This window comes from Trichechus manatus, unplaced genomic scaffold (assembly GCF_000243295.1).
Source record: "Trichechus manatus latirostris isolate Lorelei unplaced genomic scaffold, TriManLat1.0 scaffold00002, whole genome shotgun sequence".
Taxonomy (NCBI): domain Eukaryota; kingdom Metazoa; phylum Chordata; class Mammalia; order Sirenia; family Trichechidae; genus Trichechus; species Trichechus manatus.
The window spans coordinates 10,393,936-10,418,099 of NW_004443938.1; the positions used below are offsets into that span (position 1 = coordinate 10,393,936).

A 24,164-nucleotide genomic window follows, 5' to 3' on the forward strand; every position below is an offset into this window, starting at 1 on the left:
CTGCTCTGGCGGGAACAGTTGTAAACACGTGTTTATTTAGGCTTCACTTTTTCATTCCGGCCAGCGGAGGGACCAGGAAATGCCTTCCGGCCCCCTCCTAAAAGGAGCAGGGGGTGCTCAGTGTCAGGTGCTGGATAATGGAAAGTGGAGATGCTGCCAAGATCCCCTGGGTCCCGGCCAGATTCTGCAACCTCCCTCGCTCGTAGTCTGCAATCCCAAAGGCCGCCCGCCTGCTACCAATGCAAAGAACTTCACTCTCCAGGTTAGTTACTGAAGTTACAAGTCCCCTTCTACTGAGTCAAGTTTGCTCTTATAAGTTATGTTCCGCTGACAAGTTCAATGACAATTTAGGCTTACAGCTGAGGCTAGAAGTGTTTGAAAGAAAGAACCAAAAACTAAGAAACCAAATTAAAACACACACACCTTGAAAAACATGTGACTGACTGACTGACTACAGAGAACTAAATAGTCAAGTCAGCAGAACCTTCAGAAAACGCTGTCAAAATGGACCGGAGTGAAGACAGGGTCTATCCTACAGGGTGACCTTGTCTTTATCTGAAGGACTTTCCACACTTTTTCTGAGCAGCTGAGGCCAGTATCTAACTACACTGGGGCAGAGATTTTGTCAAAATGCGGAACAAAAGAGACGCTCCAAAGGCTCTACACTGCTCATCGGTTACAGAGTGAAACTAAACCAATTTCCTTGGTCGATGGTTTGGCTTAACTATCGTCTGTGCACACAGAACATTTTCATGATCTCAGTAGTACGCCAAGTTCATCTTGGGGTGACATCTTTTGGTAGCAACGACGAAAACCAGCGGAACAATTTAAAAACACACTTGAAAGCTGAAATTGTCTGCCAGGAGTCTTAGGGGAAGACAGAGAAGCAGGGATCTCCCTCTGAATGGGGGTTTGGTCAAGTTCCTAGAGATCACTGGGAAGATGGTTCAGTTACTGAAAAAAGGATGCAGGATTCAAAATAAACGCAATTTTGCCTCTCTGAATGTACCACCTGCTTCGCGTTCTGAAATAAAAGTTGGTGAAAATTCCTCACGGAGATATCTAACTGAAGACACACGCGCCGACTTTTCACTTTGACAGAAACGGAAGACATCGTTTCTATTTCAAAAGGAAGACGCTTACCAACACTGCTAGGTTTGCAGCCACCCTAAATAAGCTCAGACTAAAGATGGCAGACGGGTAGGGCTAAAGAAAGCTCTTTGTTTTCTAGGCTTTAATTAGAGTTTTCAAAAATGGGAGTCTTAGATGGGGAGACAGCAGGGGAAACTGTGTCTTCTTCCAGAATTTCATTCCTCAGACGGCTAAACGTTGGGTTCTGTGGAGGGGGAGTGGGGTAGGCTGTTTTCTGAGATAATTTTAGAGCTGCTTCCTCTAAAAGCCTCATCAGCATTCCCCACCAGGCTCCTCCTGCTGCCTTGACGTCAAGAGCCATTCGAATGTTAATTCAACAGCCCCAGCAGCCAAGTCCAGAAATGGCTTTAGGTTGGAAGTAAGGACTGTGGGCTCAGAGTGAGCTACTTCTCGCAGCGTTCGGTATTCACACCGAGCACTGGGTATTTGAAACTGACTCTTGCCAGCCATGAGCGAACGACATGTTGCTGTAAAAGCAACCAAGTCTGCAGAATATAGAAATAAAACGTGTCCTGAGTAACAGCATTTGGTTTTCAGTCTGGCTAAGAACAATTTTAAGCCTTACATCTGGAAAACCACAAAATAAAACCTATTAGACAAAGAAGAAAAGTCTATCCTTTGCCTTAGATTTTCTATGCGTTTTCTAAGTGTTCTGAAGGTATTAATCACCCTCCCCCCCAAAAATACTAGTTGCCATCGCGTAAATTTCAACTTCTGGCAACGCCATGTGTGTCAGAGTAGAACTGTGCTCCGCAGGGTTTTCAATGGCTGGTTTCTTGGAAGTAGATTGCCAGGCCTTTCTTCCAAGGTGCCTCTGGGTAGGCTAGAACCTCCAACCTTTCAGTTAGCAGCCGAGAGCATTAACTGTTTGTACCACATTAATTACCAGGCACTAAATTAAGGGTGGAGCCCTGGTTGCACAGTGGTTAAGAACGCGGCTGCCAACAAAAAGGTTGCTGGTTTGAATCCACTGCCCTCTTCTTGGAACCCTGTAGGGCAGTTCTGTCCTGTCCTGTAGGGTCGCTATGAGTCCTCAGAATCGACTTGATGGTTATGGTTTTTGTTTTTTTTTTAATTTAAGGGATAAAGAGGTAAACAAGACTCGATGGTAATTGGTGTTAATTAATAGACAGTAAACAGTCATGTATTGATCGACAACAAAGTCTCCACCTTTTACAATGTGGTAACTTAAGGAAAATGAGATCAGTGTAAACAATTGGCTTCTGCTTAGCATCAGACTGTTCCAAAAGGACAGAGGACTTCTTCTTCCGTTCTAAAGGTAGGCGCTGGTAACTTTATTTAAGTATGGCCTACCTGATACGCTGGGAATTCATCAACCTTCATATAAACAAACTCATCTGGAAAGTCTGAATGTTCTGACTTCCAGGACGTGCAGCCTGCTGACCAGTTTCTGTCCTGATCCTCCGAGGAGTATCAAAAAAGACAGCCTCTCTTGTGCTGACACAAAGGCCTTCCGGAGATCCAGCTCTCTGGGTAATCCCTCACTTCCCACCCCCTGGAACATGGAAACAATTAACTTGCTCTAATTCACATTCTCCCTGGGAGTTGAAAAGGCCTTCTCTTTCCAGACCCTGCTGTGCTCCATGGCAGAGAAGAGCTGGTTGTGTGAATAGCGCCTTTGGCGTCATCTGTAACCTCTGCCTTGCTCCGACCCTGTACAGTCCACCGGTCCTCAAGTTCTGGACAGTTTAACTCCCAAACATCTTGGGAATCACCCTCTGCCTCCCAGACTCCCTGCCACACCCTTAATTCATGCTCTTATTGTCCCTCCCTCCTCATCTCCATTGTCCAAAGTGCTGTGGTGTCTGCCGACGAGGCCACACCTCACCTCCCGAAGCTCGCTGGACAATGCCGGAGCTGCTAGCATGCACACAAGGTTCGTCCCCTAGTGGCTGTCCTGCTGAAGCCCCTTCATGGGAACACTACAGTCCAGTGATGACAGAGAACGTCTAGTCCTGAACCCAGACAGGTAGGTGCTTCAAACTCTGGGACCTATCTTCTACTTTGGAACCCACCCCTACCCTTCTGTTCTGATACATCCCTTTTCATCCTTCATACATGCTGTCTTAGTGCTGCTGTGACAAAAAAGTGCCTCCAGTGGGTGGCTTCAACAGACAGAATTTATCGTCTCACAGTCCAGGAGGCGAGAAGTTCAAATTCAGGACATGGCTAGAGGGGGAGGTCCCTCCTTGTTGGTAGCTCTGGGAGTTCCTCGGCGTTCCTGGGCGTCTGTCTGTCCCCCATGTGTGTCTCTGTGTCTATTCCGCTCTTTCTATAAGATACAACTCAAGTGATTCGGGTTAGGACCTGCCCTACTCTGGCGTGACCTCATTAACGTAACAAAAGAAAACCCTATTTCCAAACAGGGCCATATTCACAGGTATAGGGAGTTAGGATTTTAACACATATTTTGGGGGGGTAGGTTACAATTCAATCCATAACACAGGCCTCGTCCTCATCTCTGCGAAGCTTTCCTCCCTCCCCATAGATTTCTCAATCTTGTAAATAATTCGATTACTTCATCTGTCACAGTGAATTGTGACAGGATTAAGGCGTCTATATCCTTTAACAGATGTGAACCACTTGAAGGCAAGAAAGGTGTCTTTCCTGGATTTGTAACCTCAGCGTTTACGTGTACCAGTGAGCACAGTGCTGGAGGCTCGCGAAATACGCTCAACACAGCGATGACATCACTAAAGTAAAATCAGGTAAAAGCGATCAAAAGTGAAAAATATCACTAAGAGCTGGATTGAGCACAACATCCATTTCACCCATAAATGAACATACAAGTAATTGAGAGAACAGAAAAATCTAGAGAACAAATCTCTCGCACTCAAAGTCTTTACACGGATTAAGCAGGACTTTGAAGGATATCACTAAAGCTTGCCTGATGCCAGGATTCTGAGGCAGTGGTACATTTCCTAAGGACAAGTGACTCTTGGACTTGATTATTTTATTTAAGGGTTTTTCAAGTTCTTTGGCTGCCAAACAGAGGTTGGAGAAGATTACCTTCTGGTAAGAACGCAGTGACAAGGCACGCCACTCCCGCTACTATATTGCTGGCCGCAAAGGGGAGGCGTCGTCCGACTCGCTCAATGGTTAGTAAGATTAAGACAGCTCCGGGTAGCTCCACGACCCCCGAGATGAAGAAATCTATATAGAGGTTGCCGCCTATAATCCCCAGGCGCATGACCAGTCCTTGATACACCACAGCACTCGTGAACCTGCAGCGACGTTGAAAGATACCAGAGAAGAACAAGTGACTCGAAGAAAGGGGAGAGGTGCAAATTTGACACAAGCTTTTAAATCCAACACAAGTCAAACTTACCAAGCAAACATAAGTATAAGTGTGCACTTCCTCATTTGGGGGGTTCTCACCAGATCTAAAAAGGCTGGGTTACTAACTTCCTCATCTGTAACAGTGATCTATACAAGAAAAGCACATTTCAGTAGCAATACACAGCAAGACACACCTGCATATTATAGATTTCCAATAATGAGATTCAAGGCGACTGAATCCAATGATCTTCCTGAACTGGCCAGGGTCCTTCACTACTGCATCCTAAAACCTGAGAATGAAGAAAGGCTTGTCATCCAGCCTTTCGACAGGTCACATTCACAAAGATGTTGTGGCTGCGCTGAGAATTCGTCCTTGGGGTTATATCAAGACTCTGTGCTCAACTGCTCTGAGAAAACAAGGAAAATGAGACGTGTTCTTAAGTTAAATACATTTACACATTGATTAAAAATGGGGAGAAATGGGAATAAAAGTTGCTAATGCCAGTGGGATCCAAACAAGTGTTTCTTTACATATTAACATCCTCAAACCTTGATGAGACAAATGAGATATAGTAACGTTAAGTCCAAGGGCATTGATGGTTCAGTGGTAGAAGTCTCGTGATCCATGTGGGAGACCTGGGTTTGACTGCTGGCCAATGCACCTCATATGCAGCCACTACCCATCTGTCTGTGGAGGCTTGCATGTTGCTATGGTGCTCAACAAGTTTCAGCAGAGCTTCCAGGCTAAAACGGACTAGAAAGAAAGGCCTGATGATCTACTTCTGAAAATCAGTCAATGAAACCCTATGGATCACAACGGTCTAATATGCAACCATTCGGGGATGGTGCGGGACTGGGCAGTGTTTCATTCAGTTGTGCATGAGTTTGGGGCGGACTCCACAACGCTAATGACAACAACAATGTTAAGTCTAAGTGCAAGCACCATAGGTATTATTTTGCTTCGGTCCATTTGCTGGAATCTAGCATCTTTTTGATCCAGAAGAAGTCAGCCCATCTCTATTTGGCCATCCAAGAAGTTGGTCTTTTCTTCAACTCAATCCAACAAATATTTTTTGCCTGCTATGTATAAGGCATTATACAGAAAACAAGGACAACCAGCAAACCCTCCTTACCCCAAACCACTTCTAGTCCAGAAGGGAGGAAACACCTGTCCAAAGGAATCGTAACAGAACTTCGGGATGTAACCATGGTTCCACATTTCCAAGCACTTGCTCCTTCTGTTACTTCTGCACGGATGGCCCTTTGACTAACCCAGTCTGATTTCACCTTCTCTAAAAGGGCTGTAGGAGTCTTGGCATGGTACAAACGGTTAAGTGTTTGACGACTAACAGAAAGGTTGGCTGTTCGAATCCACCCAGAGGTGCCTTGGAAAACAGACCTGATGATCTGCTTCTGAAAGCTCACAGCCTTGAAAACCCTATGGAGCGCAGTTCTGCTCTGCACACGTAGGGTCGCCACAAGTCAGGATCAACTTGACGGTAACTAACAATGAACAACAGGAGCTCTTTCCAAAGCTCAGGTAGAACAGATCACTCCAGATCTAAGCCTCCACTGAACAGACTTCTATCACTGTGCGTATGCAACCCCACTCCCCTACTGTCTCTCGTCTTTCTCTTCCAAGAGCCCTGGAGCTCTTTGTGGGAAGGGACTGTATATTTGGTTAATGGCTGAATATGGAAGCAAGAAGCCAAGTGTCAGCCATGTCTGGTGATCGGAGTGCTGCCCTCAGCTTTGTATTCCTATTAAATGAGAACCCTGTCTACTGAGGACCGGACGCCTTCTGTCTGTTGACTCAACTCCAGGTCTGGCCCAGATAGAGGGAAATCTAGGTAAATTATCCCCAGGCCTTTGAGCCAAAGGTCTCTCTAGTGGCAGTCATAGGAATTTGACTTAGAGTAAATTCACCTTGATGGTACCTTGTCAATTATAGATTCTAAGCATTTCATTCAAAGCTTGATATCCCATGCTTGTTATAGGGAAAGTCTCTTTCTCCCCGCCTCTCTCTCTCTCAGTCTACAAAATGGACACATTTAGATGACTTACTTAGAGTCATCCAGTATTCCTAAGTCTTTCCATTATTCTATTTCTTCTATGCCAAGACACACATTTTTTCTCACATTTTAACATCTCTTAAATTGGGTGTGTCTTACAACTGAACTGATAAGACAGCAATGCATCAAAGTTTAACCAGCATGTTTTTTTCTTACTTGATGCTGCGTAAAATGATGATGTGTCTTAAAATCGGTAGTGTTTTAGAGTCTATGATACAACGGTACTTTCCATGATGATATCTGTGGAAGATCGCTAATTGATTCTACTATCAACTCTTTCCTTCTCCCTTTACAACAGAATGTACTGAAATTTCATCAAGCATGTGGCTGTCTAGCTAGGTAGAGTTGCATTTTCTAGCTTCCCTTTCAATATGGGTGGCCCTGAGACCAAGATCTTCTAATGAGATGTGAGTGGAAGCATGTGTACAACTTCTGGGTCCTACCCTTTAAAAAGGAGTGGTTTGTCCTTCACTTGCTGTCTTCTTCCCAAGGGACGAATGAAGAATAAGATGCTGGTGACCTAGCTTCAGCCCTACAACCTATTGCAGGCAATGGGGAGAAACAAGATCAACGAGGTCTGGGCACCTGGAGGGCCTCACGGAGCAGAGCCGTCTTGCCTGCCCTGGACTACACACCTCTGGGTGGATGCACTAAGGAGAAAGACGTTTCTCTCCCTTTTGTTACTATAGTTTTGGGTCTGTGTTTCAGCAGCAGGTGTACTTCTGCCTTACTATGTCAAAATGCTCCCTTAGCTAATCTTCTAAATTCTAAGACTCCCATGAAAGATTTTTCTTTACCTTCACCTTTGCTGCTCTAAAAAAGACAGGAATATCAAAGTGGGAGATAGAACTTGGTATATTATAATAACATGTTGTTATATGGCTGGTTATTAAAATGTTTTCCATATTGGTTTCTATGTATTACCCACATTAAAGTGGCTAACATCTACGTAGTATGTAATATTTTTTAGATTCTGTGATAAGTACTTTACATGGGTTATTTCATTTAATTCTCATCAAAACCCTACAAGGTTAGTATTTTTATTAATTTCATTTTATAAATTAGAAAACAAGGCTGAGGACATTAAGGACTAAACAGCAGGAAGGTGGCCGAGCCAGAATTCGAAACCAGACAATTTACTGGAGAGTCTCTGTTTTTAATTCCCATATTGCACTGCTGAATATATAGAAGCTTTTCATTCTAGAAAAATTCCAGAGTCGGTGTTGAGGGTCATTTATATACACACACACACACCACACATACATATACAAAACCAAACCAAATCCATCGCCGTTGAGTCGATTCCAACTCATAGCGAACCTATAGGACAGAGTAGAACTGCTCCATAGGGTTTCCAAGGCTGTAAATCTTTATGGAAGCAGGTTGCCACATCTTTCTCCCATGCAGTGGCTGGTGGGTTTGAACCATCGACCCTTCTGTTAGCAGACAAGCGTTTTAACCACTGTGCCACAAGGGCTCATAAAACCACTGTGCCACCACTCGTCTCTCAGTTTGTTGTACTGTGGTGGATTGCGTGTTGCTGTGATGCTGGAAGCTATGCCACCAGTGTTCCGCATACCAGCAAGGTCACCAATGGTGGACAGCTTTCAGGGGAGCTTCCAGACTAAGACAGACCGGAAAGAAGGACCAAGACAGACTGGAAAAAGGACCTGGAAATCTACTTCTGAAAAAGTTGACCAGTGAAAACTTATGGATAGCAGCGGAACATTGTCTGACACAGTGCTGGAAAATGAAGGTTAGAAGGCACTCGAAATACGACCTTAATGACATGGATGGAGTCCAGCTTTTGGGACCTTCATTTACTGATGTGCCATGACTCAAAATGAGAATAAACAGCTGCAAACATACATTAATAATTAGAATGTGGAACTTGAAATGTACAAAGTATGAATCAAGGAATATTGGAAGTTGTCAAAAATGAAATGTAATGTTTGATGATAGATAAATTCGGCATTAGTGAGCTGAAATGGACTGGTATTGGCCATTTTGAATCAGCCAATCATATGGTCTACTATGCTGGGAATGACAAATTGAAGAGGAATGGCGTCAAGTTCATCATCAAAGAGAACATTTCAAGACCTATCCTGAAGTACAAGGCTATCAGTGACAGGATAATACCCATATGCCTACAAGGAAGACCACTAATACAACTATTATTCAAATTTACACACCAACCACTAAGGCCAAAGATGAAGAAACTGAAGATTTTTACCAACTTCTGAAGTCTGAAATTCATCAAGCACGCAATCAAGATGCATTGATAATTACTGGTGATATCAAAGTTGGAAACAAAGAAGAAGGATCAGTAGTTGGAAAATAAGGCCTTGGTAACAGAAATGATGCCAGAGATCGCATGATAGAATTTTGCAAGACCAACGACTTATTCACTGGAAATACCTTTTTTCAACAACATAAACGGTGACTATGCACATGGACCTCATGGTATGGAATACATAGGAATCAAATTGACTACACCTGTGGAAAGAGACAATAGAGAAGCTCAATATCATCAGTCAGAACAAGGCCAGGGACAGACTACAGGACAGACCATCAATTGCTCATATGCAAGTTCAAGTTGAAGCTGAAAAAATTAGAACAAGTCCATGACAGCCAAACTATGACCTTAGTATATCCCACCTGAATTTAGAGGTCATCTCAAGAATAAAGTTGACTCATTAAAAACTAATGACCAAAGACCAGATGAATTGTACGATGACATCAAGGACATTGTACATGAAGAAAGCAAAAAGTCATTAAAAAGACAGAAAAGGAAAAAAAAAAGACCAAAATGGATGTCACAGGAGACTCTGAAACTTGCTCTTGAATGTACAGTAGCTAAAGCAAACAAAAGAGTTGATGAAGTAAAAGAGCTGAACAGAAAATTTCAAAGATGGCTTGAGAAGACAAAGTAAAATATTAATAACGAAATGAGCAAAGACTTGGAGTTAGAAAACCAAAAGGGAGGAACGCACTCAGCATTTCTCAAGCTGAAAGAACTGAAGAAAAAATTCAAGTCTCGAGTTTCAATATTGAAGGATTCTATGGTCTGCCAAAAGAACGAACAAGGCTGTCTTGGAAGAGGTACAGCCAGAACGCTCCTTAGAAGTAAGTACGGCGAGACTTCATCTCGTGTACTTTTGAAATGTTATCAGGAGGAACCAATCCCTGGAAAACGACACCATGCTTGGTAAAGTAGAGGGTCAGTTGAAAAGAGGAAGACTCTCAACAAGATAGATTGACACAGTGGCTACAACAATGGGCTCAAGCATAACAAGGATCATGAGGATGGCACAGGTCTGGGAAGTGTTTCATTCTGTTGTACATAGAGTCACTATGAGTGGGAACTGACTCAACGGCACCTAACAACAAAAACAACAATGGGCAAGAAATTCAATGATGCAGGAAGCATCAAAAGAAGATGGAAGGAATACACAAAGTCACAGTACCAAAAAGAACTGGATGACTTTAAAACATTTCAGGATGTAGCATATGATAAAAAAAGAAAAAAAAAAAAAAAAACCCATGGCATTGAAGGAAGAAGTATAGGCTACACTGAAGGCATTTGTGAAAAACAAGGCTCCGAAATTGATGGACTATCAGCTGAGATGTTTCAACAAATGGATGCAATGCTGGAAGAGCTCACTTGTCTATGCCAAGAAATTTGGAAGACAGATACCTGACCAACTGACTGGAAGAGATCCATATTTGTGCCTATTCCAAAGAAAGGTGATCTAACAGAATGTGGAAATTATCGACTGATATCATTAATATCACACGCAAGTAGAATTATGCTGAACATCATTCAAAAATGGTTGCAGCAGTACATCAACTGCCAGAAATTCAAGCCAGATTCAGAAGAGGACTTGGAATGAGGGATATCATTGCTGATGTCAGATGGACCTTGGCTGAGAGCAGAGAATACCAGAAAGATGTTCACCTATGTTTTATTGACTACGCAAAGGCATTTGACTGTGTGGATCATAACACATTATGGATAACATTCTGAAGGATGGGAACTCCAGATCACTTAATAGTGCTAATGTGGAACCTGTACACAGACCAAAAGGCAGTCATTCAAACAGAAGAAGGGAATACTGCATGGTTTAAAATCAGCAAAGGTATGCGACAGCATTGTAGCCTTTCACCATATTTATTCAATCTATATGCTGAGCAAATAATACGAGAAGATAGACCTACCTGAAGAAGAACGGGGCATCAGGATTAACAACCTGCAGTATGCAGATGACACAACCTTTCCTGCTGAAAGTGAAGAGGACTTGAAGCACTTACTGATGAAGATCAAAGACCACAGCCTTCAGTATGGATTACACCTCAACATAAAGAAAACAAACATCCTCACAACTGGACCGATAAGCAACATCATGATAAATGGAGAAAATAGTGAAGTTGTCAATAATTTAATTTTACATGGGAGCAGCAGTCAAGAAATCAGATGACATATTGCATTGGGCAAATCTGCTGCAAAAAAAACCTCTTTAAAGTGTTAAAAGTAATGATATCACCTTGAGGACTAAGGTGGACTAAGGTGGACTTGACCCAAGCCATGGTATTTTCAATCATCTCATATGCATGTGAAACCTTGACAATGAATAAGCAAGACCAAAGAAAAACTGATGAGTTTGAATTATGGTGTTGGTGAAGAATATTGAATATGCTATGGACTGCCAAGAGAACGAACAAATCTGTCTTGGAAGAAGTACAAGTATGCTCCTTGGAAGTGAGGATGGTGAGACTTTGTCTCATGTACTTTCAACATGTTAGCAGGAGTGACCAGTCCCTGGAGAAGGACATCATGCTTGGTAAAGCAGAGGGTCAGCAAAAAAGAGGAAGACCCTCAACGAGATGGGCTGATGCAGTGGCTGCAACAATGGGCTAAACACAGCAAGAATTGTGAGGAAGGTGCAGGATCCAGCCGTGCTTAGTTCTGTTGTACATAGGGTCACTGTGAGTCAGAACCAACTCAGTGGCACCCAACAATAACATATATATACATATATATATATGTTGTTTAAAATATATATATTTAAAAATATTTATATATAAATGACGTGTCATATTATATATAATGTCATATATACATGTTTCATATTACATATATATAAATGTCATATATATTTATATGTCATATTCATATACATGTATATATACTTTTAAAGGACATAACCCGTTGTTGTCAAGTCGATTCCAACTCATAGTGGCCCTATACGACAGAGTAGAACTGCCCCATGGGGTTTCCAAGTAGCTACTGGTGGAGTCAAACTGCTGACCTTTCGGATAGCAGCCGAGTTGTTAACCACTGTGCCACAAAAAAAAAAGAAAAAGAAAAAAACCTCATTGCTGTAGAGTCAATTCCAACTCAGAGCAACCCTATAGGACAGAGTAGAACTGCTCCATAGGGTTTCCAAGGAGCAGCTGGTAGATTCGAACTGCCAACCTTCTGGTTAGCAGCCGTGGCTCTTAACCACTGCACCACCAGGGTTTCCACCTACGAGATGAGACTATACAAATTCACTTTCATTCAGGCCCCAACGCGAATGTCCCATAGCTGACGGGAAATCACACACTGCATATTTCAGGTCAGTGCAGGGGGATGATTTCACATTTAAATGCCTCTGTATGTTTTCAGTTATTCATGGATCTTAATGGTTTCTGAGCGATATGATAACCAAGCATTTCTTGCCTTCGTGCTAGCTCTGCAGACTCATGCCTTCCTGATCAGCCTCCAGGCCCAGCAATCACTAAGCGACCACTGAATTATGACATGTTAGATTGTGACAAGTCAATGGAGGTCCTATGGTCTAACCAAGAGGTCCGCAAACTATCTTTAAAGGGCCAGATAGTAAGTACTTTTGGCTCTGTGGGCCATGTGGTCTCTGTTGGTTCTTAACTGTGCCATTATAGTGTGAAGGCAGCCAAAGACAATAAGCAAATAAATGACCATGGCTTTGTTTCAATAAAACTTTATTTACAAAGACAGTTAGCAAGCCAGGTCTAGGCTGCAGGTTGTAGTCTGCTGTGCCCTGAACTAGAGGGTCAGTGCTGGAAGAACTCATACAGGTACTACTGTTTTCCCTGTTACAGAGACGAAGTACTTGACACACAGAAGAGCTAGAGAGCTTACCACGGAGGACACACAGGCAGACAGCAGATTAGCCAGGAGGGCAGCACCCAAATCCGTGCTTCTAACCACCGTGCAGGCTGCCTCTGCACTGTGCAGAGTGTAATACATATTTTATTGCTTAAAAGTATGTTTGTATCATCTCTTTAATTGTTCTCATCAGGTGGTGAGATTATAGTGGTTTTTACTGTCTTCTTTTTGGTTATAAATATTGTCCTGAAATTAGAAATTAAACCTATATTACTTCGGTAACCATAAAAAAATGGCTCATTTTTTAAAAGCAGTGGATTTAAGGTAGACACTAGGATACCTTCCTGGTTGTTTTCTGAGCATTATTCATCCTTTCTCTTTCTTCACATAGTCCCCATCGTCCACCCCCACCACAAACACGCAACGCATATTCTCGGGGAAGCTGACTCTGCCTCCAGTTACAGGGAAGGCCTAATTATCTAAGCATAGCCTCATCTTCTGCGCCAGTGAATGGGCAGGTGACCTAATCTCAGCCAATGAGGAATGGACGTGGCATGTGACCCAATTTGGGCCAATGAGAAAAGGGCTTCGGGAACATCCTTCCTTGCTGTTAAGTCAGAGGTTCCTGAAGGAATCTTCTCTCTCTGACCTCAGGGAGTTAATAATGAAATGGTGGGTTCAAACAGATCTTGACAGCCATGCTATACCCACGAAGGAATCAATCTTAAGCTGGAGCTGGCCTTGTCAGCGGAGCCCTGGTGGTGCAGTGGTTAAAGCACTCAACTGCTAACCTAAGGGTTGGCGGTTCAAACCCACTCAGCTGCTCCGAAGGAGAAAGATGTGGCAGTTTGCTTCTGTAAAGATTTACAGCCTTGGAAGCCCTATGGGGGCAGTTCTACTCTGTCCTTTAGGGTCGGAATTGACTTGTCGGCAGTGGGTTTGGTGTGATTTTTTGACCCTGTCAGCAGGGTGGAGAGGTGGAAAAAACCTTGGCCTTGACAACATCGTTGAGATCTTGAAACATTGTTTGGCCAACCCTGAACCCTGCTGTCTTTCTAGAATTCCAGACACAAGAGCCAGTAGATGTCCCGTTGTCTACACCCATTTGACGTTCTGTTACTTGTTGCCAGAAGCAGAATCATCTAGAGAATTCAGTCCAGAACAGTGCTCTTGCTTTAATAACTGAATATCTCAGGCAAAATAATTTAGTACTGAAAAGTTCAAATTATTGCTTCAATACCCCAATTCGCTCTGTAAAAATACCTGGTATTAGACTTCATTTCAAACTTTTTAAGGCTTAGAAGCAAGCAGTAACAGGATCTCTGCTTTCCCAAAGCACAAGTTTAACGTCTAAACTTTAATGCCCAAACTCAACCAAAAGAATATGAAGTGCCGATATGAAGTAAGTGAAGGTAATCCAGACTGTAAAACCCATCTTCCCCGTCCAACGGATGGAAGGATTAATAGTACTTCCAAGCAAGTTAAGTATTTTGCCACATTTAAGAACAAATCCAGCTGGTCTTTGATTTACTGACATGTTCTCCACAGTGACACAGTTATTCTGGAAGACAGCCTACTTTCTGGGTGTCCAAAGACCTTGAGAGACTCAAAGCAATATCTTGGCTGGAGCTCATCCAGTGAGGTCTTGGCAGCTCACGTGCAGTGACTCTGCCATTATTCTTAGGCAATGACTTCTAGCTCTATATTTTGAAAATAAGCTGTGCTTGCTTTCTATTGCCAAAAGGTTACCAAATTTTGCCTCATCTGACTCAAATACAAAAGAACCGGAATGCCATCCCTGGTTATGACAGTAGAACTTGCAAAAGCCAGCACCTGTGTAAGGCAGAAACCTGTCAGAGAAGGAAAACGCAAATATTTTCCACGAAAATCAGCAAGAGAAAAGTGGTAAGACTTCTACTTACTTTCCCACCTGTCAAGGGCAGAAAACTTGCAATACTCAGAAAAACCAGGCAGTCCTGTCGAGTTCCAGCTCTCACAGGTCTCACTGTACTTTGTTTTTTTAATTAGCTTTATTGAAGTACGTTAATAAAACGCAGCAATTTTAAACGTAGAAGTCAATGAATTCTGTCTTAGTTTCTTAGTGCTACTACAACAGAAATACCACAAGTGGGTGGCTTTAACAAACAGAAATTTATTTTCTCACAGTTTAGGAGGCTAGAAGTCCAAATTCGGGGCACAGGCTCTAGGGGAAGGCTCTTTCTGTCCACTCTAGGGCAAGATCCTTGTCTCTGCTTCTCTAGCGTTTTCTCAGCATTTCTTCAAGAGATCCACATGGCATCTGTTTTTCCCCATTCGTGCTTCCTTCTCTGTGCCTGTTTTGCTCCTTTTACATCTCAAAAGTGATTGGGTTTAAGACCCACTCTACACTCACATGGCCTCATTAACGTAACAAAGAAACCCCTAGTCCCAAAGGGGATTACATCCACAGGCATAGGGGTTAGGGTGCCAATGCATATTTTAGGGGACACATTCAGTCCATAACAAGTTTCGACAAACGTATAGTCATAACCACCACCACAATCAGAATGTGGAACATTTCCACTGTCGCAAAAAGTTTCCTTGTGTCTCTTTGCAATCAATTCCCTCCTCCCACCCGTGGCCCCTAGCATCCCCTGATCCAATTTCTGTCACTACAGTTTTGCCTTGTCAAGAATTTCATTTAAATGGAATCACCAGAAGAGGGTGAGAATGTTGCACAGCTGGAAGAATGTAATCAATGTCACTGAATTATACGTGTAGAAACAGTTGAACTGGTGCACGTTTTGCTGTGTATATTCTCAACAACAACACAACGAAAAAACACACAAACGAATCACACAGTTTGCTGTCTTTTGTGCCCACCTGAACATTAGAGTTTGTCATACACTTTCGACCATCTGAGCGGGCCATGTTAGCTCTGATGTGGAGCAAAGGAGGAAGGAAAAAGCTCTTGGTTCCATTTTTCTGTTTGGAGGACTGTTTGCTGCTTAGTAATGTCACTCATAGAAAAAGGTATTCCTCAAGGCGCAGCTGCAGATGTTGGTTCCTTGTGTTTATTTACTGAGCTGAACTGCTCTGTGTGCTATCCATCTCTTTGTCTTTTAATTCTGCCAAGACTTTTGTTTTACATCAACAATGATGTACTCTATGCTAAAGAATTACTTTATTCATCATTCTTTGATTAATTCAGCTCTATTTACAATTCTTCCCGGTGTTTTTCTGAAATATTTCTTCAAGTTGACATTTTAAATTAAATTGCCAGGGAAGAGAAAGACATTAAATAACAATTCATTATAAATGCCGTGCACAGAGCTCCCTGCATGGAGGGACTGGGTTCAGGTCAAGGACAGCCAGGCCAGAGATGCGGTATTTCACTGGGAACATTTCCTTACTGGGCAGCTCATAGAAACTCTACGAACCTCAGTTTTCTCATGAGTGGCATAAGGAGGACAGTACTCACTTTCTCAGGGTATTTTGAAGATTCAGTAGGTAGACCTGCTGTTAAGCAGTGTTCTTCCCTGCTAAGCCTGGGGGGACTCAAATTTCTTTCCAACTCTGGGCTCAGAGGAATAATTACTAACAACCAACATTCAGCAAGGAGCCCTGGTGGTGTAGTGGTTAAGAGCTCGGCTGCTAGCCAAAAGGTTAGCAGTTTGAATCTACCAGTTGCTCCTTGGAAACCATATGGGGAAGTTTTACTCTGTCCTATAGGGTCCCTATGAGTTGGAACTGACTCGACAGCAATGGGTTTTTTGGTTTAACATCCAGCAAAGAAGCCTTGATGGCGCAATGGTTAAGCACTCAGCTGCTAATTAAAAGGTTTGCAGTTCAAACCTATCCAGTGGCTCCACGGGAGAAAGACCTGGCGATCTGCTCTGGTAAAGACTGCAGCCAAGAAAACCGTATAGGGCAGTTCTACTTTGCCACGTGGCTTCTCCATGAGAAAACTGACTCTACAACACCTTTATGGATTGAACTGTGTCCCCCCAAAATTTGTGTTGTTAAATTCTAACCCCTATAGTGGTTGGAGCCTTGGTGGTGAAGTGGTTAAGTGCTGTGGCTGCTAACCAAAAGGTCGGCAGTTTGAATCTACCAGTTGCTCCTTAGAAACCCTATGGGGCAGTTCTACTCTGTCTTATAGGGTCGCTATGAGTTGGAATCAACTTGATGGCACACAACAACAGAGTGATTATAATCTCATCTGGGAATGGGTCTTCTTTGTTATGTCAGTGAGGCAGTATTACTGTAGGGTATGTATTAAGTCAATCTCTTTTGAGATACAGAAGAGCACACTAGGCAAGCAGAGATGGGGGAAGACAGATGCCAAGCCATACGAAGATAGTTGAGGAACAGAAGCTCAAAAGAGACAAGGATCTTCCTCCAGAGCCAACAGAGAGAGAGAGAGGACTTCCTCTAGAGGCAGCACCCTAAATTCAGACTTCTGGCCTCCTAACGAGGAGCCCTGGTGGCAAGTGATTAAGCGCTCGGTTGCTAACCAAAAAGGTTGGCAGTTCAAACCAACCAGCTGCTCCTCGGGAGAAAGATGTGGCAGTCTGCTCCCGTAAAGATCATTGTTGTTGTTAGTTGCTGTTGAGTTGATTCCAACTCATAGCGACCCTACATACAACAGAAGGACACGCTGCCTGGTCCTGTGCCATTGCTTCCAAGGAGCATTCCAGCTGTACTTCTTCTAAGACAGACTTGTTCATTCTTCTGGCGGTCCATGGTACATTCAATATTCTTCGCCAACCCCGTAATCTGAAGGCGACAATTCTTCTTTGGTCTTCCTTATTCATTGTCCAGCTTTCGAATACATATGAGGTGACTGAAACGCGACGGCTTGGGTCAGGTGCACCTTAGTCCTCAAAGTGACATCTGCTTTTGAACTCTTTAAAGAGGTCTTTTGCAGCAGATTTGCCCAATGCAACATGTCATTTGATTTCTCAACCGCTGTCAAGATTACAGCCTTGGAAACCCTGTGGGGCAGTGCTACTCTGTCCTATAGGGTCTAACGGAGTTGGAATCGACTCAGCGGCAATTGGTGGTGATGCATGAGCCTCGTAACTGTGAGAAAATAAATTTCTGTTTGTTTAAGCCACCCACTTGTGGTATTTCTGTTATAGTAGCACTCAGAAACTACGGCAAGCACCCAACAACAACAGTCAGCCGATGGGATGGGTTTGTTCTTCTTCCACCATGAATGTTTCCCACATCGATCTCCTGCGGTGTCAATTAGGTAATCCTTATACATACCTCGTATCCAGTAAGTGCTCAGTAAACAGTAGCTGTTAATATTAGTAGTATTTTTTAATGTAACCTAACAGATACTTTGCTTTCAGATGTCATTTCACTCAGCATTTTTTCATTCTTTCAGTTAGTAAAATCTAAATACAATAATGCATAAAAAACAGCAACAACAACAAAAAACTGTTATTGTCAAGTCGACGCCAACTCATGGCGACCCCAGGTGTGTCACAGTAGAACTGTGCTCCATAGGGTTTCCAATGGCTGATTTTTCAGAATTAGATTGCCAGGCTATTCTCCTGAGATGCCTCCCAGGTGGACTCGAACCTCTAGCTTTCAGTTAGCAGTTGAGCATTTTAACTGTTTGCATCACCCAGGGACTCCAAAAATACATGAAGGGGGATGCTTTTTAAAGACACTTCTGACATGAATCCCTTTGTGAAGAGAATGGTCATTTGCCTTGTTTAAAAAAATGAATGAATTTTTTTATATTGGATTTTCTTAAATACAATGTCAGCTTGGCACTGTTGATCTCCCAGACATGTCAGCAGGTAATTTTTCAGGAATAGTACACAAGCGAATAACAGGTGCCATCTCACCTGCTGACTGTCAGTGATTAATAGTGCTCCCATAAAGACTTCAGCCTTGGAAACCCTATGAGGCAGCTCTACTCTATCCAATAGTGTTGCTATGAGTCGGAATCAACTCGACAGCACACAACAAGACGTCCTCCCTGGAGCCCAGGGCTGGGAAGGAAGGTGAGTCCCGCAGATTTAGCAAGGAAAAACACTGTTGACCAGAAGGGTCTACCCTGGGCAGGGGGAGGGTTTGGTCTCTATAGGTAGATTTTTCATCAGTTGCCATATTTCACCAGGCAAGATGACGGCAATGATGAGAAGGGGACTGTATCTGCTCTTGAGTCTAACGCTGTGATTTATTTAGCAAATGAGTCACCACATTTTCTCTACAGACTCCATTCTCTAGGAGTTGTTAATCTCTAAGAAGTCCACATGAATAAAATATTTTTTGAGGATCTTGCGCTCACCAGTTTGGAAGACCACTTTGCTTTGAAGGGCCAGAAACCAGCCTCAAGTTAAACTACTCCTAGCTCTTGCAGACATGAAATATAAAGTGAGCCACAAATGCAAGCCACACACATAAATTTAAATTTCTAGTAGCCACATTAAAAATGGTAAAAAGAAACAGGTACATTTAAATAACACCTAAACCAAAATATTATCGCTTCAACATGCAATCAGTATCAAATTCTTAAGGAGATATTTTATATTCATTTTTCACATTGAATCTTTGAACTCTGTTGTGCTGTTGACTGACAGCTCACTTTAATGCAGACCAGCCACTTTTCATGTGCTCCGTTGCCACAGAGCCTCGGGCCAGCCCTCTCCTGCACTGAGGTCCTCTGTTGAGAAGATATTTTATTCTGTTCGTGTGAGTCTGGCCTGAGAGAGTCCCGCTCCCACACACTGGGCTGGGCACACCGCCCAGAACAGCAAAAATACATCTGTATGGAGAGGTCCCACGGCGGATCCCAGCGCAGCCTAGATATTAGCAAAGGTTAATGGGTTGCAGCTGTGGGTCACGGGATGGAACATTTCCTCATGTCTTAAAAACAAATTAAGAGTAGTTTTTTTTTTTTTTTTGCGGGGGGAGGTGGAAAGGGGTGTTAAAGTAAGAGAAGGAGAGAGGAAGAAATAAGCGAATGCTCTCTCAGTTTTAATTCTAAAGACTCAGCCACCACACATCTGTCAGTATGTCGTACTGTGGTGGCTTGCATGTTGCTGTGATTCTGGAAGCTTTGCCACTGGTATTTCAAATACCAGCAGGGTCATCCATGGTGGACAGGTTTCAGCAGAGCTTCCAGACTAAGATAAACTAGGGAGAAGGACCTGGCGATCTATTTCTAAAAAAAATTGGCCAGTGAAAACTTTATGAATAGCAGCAGAACATTGTTTGATATAGTGCCGGAAGATGAGCCCCTTAGGTTGGAAGGCACTCAAAATATAACTGGGGAAGAGCTGCCTCCTCAAAGTAGAGTTGACCTTAATGGCATGGATGAAGTAAAGCTGTTGGGAGCTTCATTTGCTGATGTAGCACAACTCAGAATGAGAGGGAACAGCTGTAAACATCCATTAATAATTGTAACGTGGAGTGTACGAAGCATGAATCTAGGAAAATTAGAAGTAGTAAAAAATGAAATGGAACACTTGAAGATAGATACCCTAGGCACTAGTGAGCTGAAAAGAACTGTTATTAGCCATTTTGAATTGGACAATCTTATGGTCTACTATGCCAGGAATGACAAATTGAAGAGGAATGACATTGCATTTATTATCAAAAAGAACATTTCAAGATCTATCCTGCAGTACAATGCTGTTAGTGATAGGATGATATCTATATGCCTACAATGAAGACCAGTTAATAAGACTATTATTCAAATTTACGCACCAACCACTAATGCCAAAGACGAGGAAATTGTAGATTTTTACCAACTTCTGCAGTCTGAAATCGATCAAACATGCAAGAAGATGTATTGATAATTACTGGTGATTGGAATGGGAAAGTTGGAAATGAAGAATGGTTGGTAGTTGGAAAATACGGTCTTAATGATAGAAATGATGCCAGAGATAGCATGATAGAATTTTGCAAGACCAATGACTTTTTCAGTCCAAATATCTTTTTCAACAACATAAACGAGACTATAAACGTGGACCTCACAAGATGGAAAACATAGGAATCAAATTGACTACATCTGTGGAAAGAGACAATGGAAAAGCTCAATATCATCAGTCAGAACAAGGCCAGGGGCCGGCTGTGGAATGGATCATCCATGGCTCACATGCAAGTTCAAGTTGAGCTGAAGAAAATTAAAACAAGTCCACGGAGCCAAAATAAAACCTTTAGTATATCCCACCTGAAATCAGAGACTGTCTCAAGAATAGATTTGATGCATTGAACACGACCAACCAGAGACCAGATGAGTTGCGGGAAAACATCAAGGACATCATACATGAAGAAAGTAAAAGATCATTAAAAAGACAGGAAAGAAAGAAAAGACCAAAATGAATGTCAGAAGACACTCTGAAACTTGCACTTGAATGTAGAATATCTAAAGCGAATGGAAGAAATGATGAAGTAAAAGAGGTGAACGGAAGATTTTAAAGGGCAGCTCAAGAAGACAAAGTAAAATATTATAAGGAAATGTGCAAAGACATGGTGTTAGAAAATCAGAAAGGAAGAACACACTCAGCATTTTTCAATCTGAAAGAACTGAAGAAAAAATTCAAGACTTGAGTTACAATTGTGAAGGATTCTATGGACAAAATATTGAATGCTGCAGGAAGCATTGAAAGAAGATGGAAGGAATACACATAGTCACTGTACAAAAAGAATTGGTGGATGTTGAATCATTTCAGGAGGTAGCATATGATCAAGAATCAATTGTATTGAAGGAAGAAGTCCAAGCTGCACTGAAGGCATTGGTGAAAAACAAGGCTCCAGGAATTGGCAGAATACCAATTAAGATGTTTCAACAAACGGATTCAGGGCACTGAAGGTGCTCACCTCGTCTATGCCAAGAAATTTGGAAGACTGCTACCTGGCCAACTGACTGGAAGATATCCATATGGCTGAAAGCAGAGAATACCAGGAAGATGTTTACCTGTGTTTTATTGACTATGCAAAGGCATTCGACTGTGTGGATCAGAACAAATTACGGATAACACTGTGAAGAATGGGAATTCCAGAACACTTAATTGTGCTCATGAGGAACCTGTGCATAGATCAAGAGGCAGTCATTCCACCAGAGCAAGGGAATACTGCATGGTTAAAAATCAAGAAAGGTGTGTGTCAGGGTTGCATCCTTTCACCATACTTATTCAGTCTGTATGCTGAGCAAATAATCCAAGAAGCTGGACTATATGAAGAAGAATGTGTCCTCAGGATTGGTGGAAGACTCATTAACAACGTGCAATATGCAGATGACACAACCTTGCTTGCTGAAAGTGAAGAGGACTTGAAGCACTTACTGATGAAGATCAAAGACCACAGCCTTCAGTATGGATTACACCTCAACATAAAGAAAACAAAAAATCTCACAACTGGACCAATAAGAAACATCATGGTAAATTTAGAAAAGAATAACGTTGTCAAGGATGTCATTTTACTTGGATCCACAATCAAAGCCCATGGAAGCAGCGGTTAGGAAATCAGACAATGCATTGCATTGGGCAAATCTGCTTCAAAAGATCTCTTTAAAATGTTAAAAAGCAAAGATGTCACTTTGAAGACTAAGGTGTGTCTGACCCAAGCCATGATGTTTTCAACTGCCTCATATGCATGCCAAAGCTGGACAATGAATAAGGAAGACCAAAGGAGAATTGATGCCTTTGAATCATGGTTTTGCAAAGAATATTGAATATACCATGGATTGCCAGAAGAAGGAACATGTCTATCCTGGAAGAAGTACATCAAGTACATCCTTGGGAGCAAGGATGGTGAGACTTTGTTGCAAGTACTTTGGACATGTTATCGGGAGGGACCAACCCCTGGAGAAGGACATCATGCTTGGTAAAGTAGAGGGTCAGGGAAAAAGAGGGAGACCGTCAGCAAGATGGATTGACACAGTGGCTGAACAATGGGCTCGAACATAACGATTGTAAGGATGGCGCAGGATTGGGCTTCATTTCGCTGTTGTACATAGGGTTGCGATGAGTCGGAATCAACTTGACAACACCTAACAACAATCACAACAAAGACTCAGACCAACTGTCTGTAAGTTTGTCATACTGTGGTGGCTTGTGTGTTGCTGTGATGCTGAAAGCTGTGCCACCAGTATTTCAAATCCAGCAGTGTCACCCATTGTAGTTAGGTTTCAGCAGAGCTTCCAGACTAAGAGAAACTAGGAAGAAAGGCCTGGCAATCTACCTCCTAAAATTAGCCAATGAAAACCTTATGGATCCCAAGAGACTGGTATCTGCCTCACTTGCTTTGGACACGTCATAAGGAGGGATCAACTGCTGGAGGAAGACATCATATTTGATGAAGTAGAGGGCCAAGGAGGGTGGAGGAGACCCTCCGTGAGATGGACTGGCACAAATAGCTGCAATGATAAATTCAAACATGCCAGCAGTAGTGAGGATAATGCAGGGCCAGGCAACATTTCTTTCTGTTGTACGTTAAAGTCACCAGGTGTTGGAGTCGACTTGATGACAGCCATCTGTCTATCTATTTAAAGACCCAAAACTTGGGGGTGGGGTGGGGAAGTCCATTAAAATCTATGCTAATGGATTGAACTAAACATCCCCTGAACTCTCCAATAGCACTGGTACTCATAAATGCCAATAAATCTCGTTGAAATAAAAAAGTTCTAAACAAGAAATTGAAAGAAAAAAAAAAAAGCCCAATCTCTAAAACTACAGTAGCATGTATTGTTGTTGTTAGGTGCCTTCGAGTCAGTTCCGACTCACAGCGACCCCACGTATAACAGAATGAAACACTGCCCGGTCCTGCGCCATCCTCACAATCTTCGCTATGCTTGAGCCCATTGTTGCAGCCACTGTGTCAATCCATCTCCTCGAGAGTCTTCCTCTTTTTTGCTGACCCTCTACTTTTCCAAGCATGATGTTCTTCTCCAGGGACAGATCCCTCCCAATAAAATGTCCAAAGTATGTGAGATGAAGTCTTGCTATCCTCGCTTCCAAGGAGTATTCTGGCTATACTTCTTCCAAGACAGATTTGTTCATTCTTTTGGCAGCCATGGTATATTCAATATTCTCTGCCAACACCATAATTCAAAGGCATCATTTCTCCTTTGGTCTTCCTTATTCATTGTTCAGCTTTCACATGCATGTGAGATGACTGAAAACACCACGGCTTGGGTCAGGCGCACCTTATTCCTAAAATGAAATCTTTGCTTTTCAACACTTTAAAGAAGTCTTTTGAAGCAGATTTGCCCAGTGCAATGTGTCGTTTGATTTCCTGACTGCTGCTTCCATGGGCATTGACTGTTGGTCCAAGTAAAATGAAATTCTTGACAATTTCAATCTTTTCTCCATTTATCATGATGTTACTGGTCCAGTTTGTTTTCTTTATGTTGAGGTGTAATCCATACTGAGGCTGTAGCCTTTGATTTTCTTTTTCTTTTTTTTCTTTTATATTTTATTGTACTTCAGGTGAAGGCTTACAGAACAAATAGTTTCTCATGAAACAGTAGTACACATGTTGTTTTATGACATTGGTTAACAACC

The 24,164-nt window shown here is 42.4% G+C and overlaps 1 protein-coding gene across 1 annotated transcript in view; it reads right to left on the minus strand.

Annotated features, from left to right (window-relative positions):
- Nucleotides 1-24,164, minus strand: part of SLC22A3 (solute carrier family 22 member 3) — a 112,537-nt gene that overhangs the window by 9,700 nt on the left and 78,673 nt on the right. Inside the window, exons 6-7 of the mRNA XM_004368794.1 lie at nucleotides 4,502-4,599; nucleotides 4,183-4,397 (exon numbers count right to left, since the gene is read on the minus strand). Coding sequence (XP_004368851.1) covers nucleotides 4,183-4,397; nucleotides 4,502-4,599 — 313 coding nt within the window. The remainder of the gene's footprint in view (nucleotides 1-4,182; nucleotides 4,398-4,501; nucleotides 4,600-24,164) is intronic.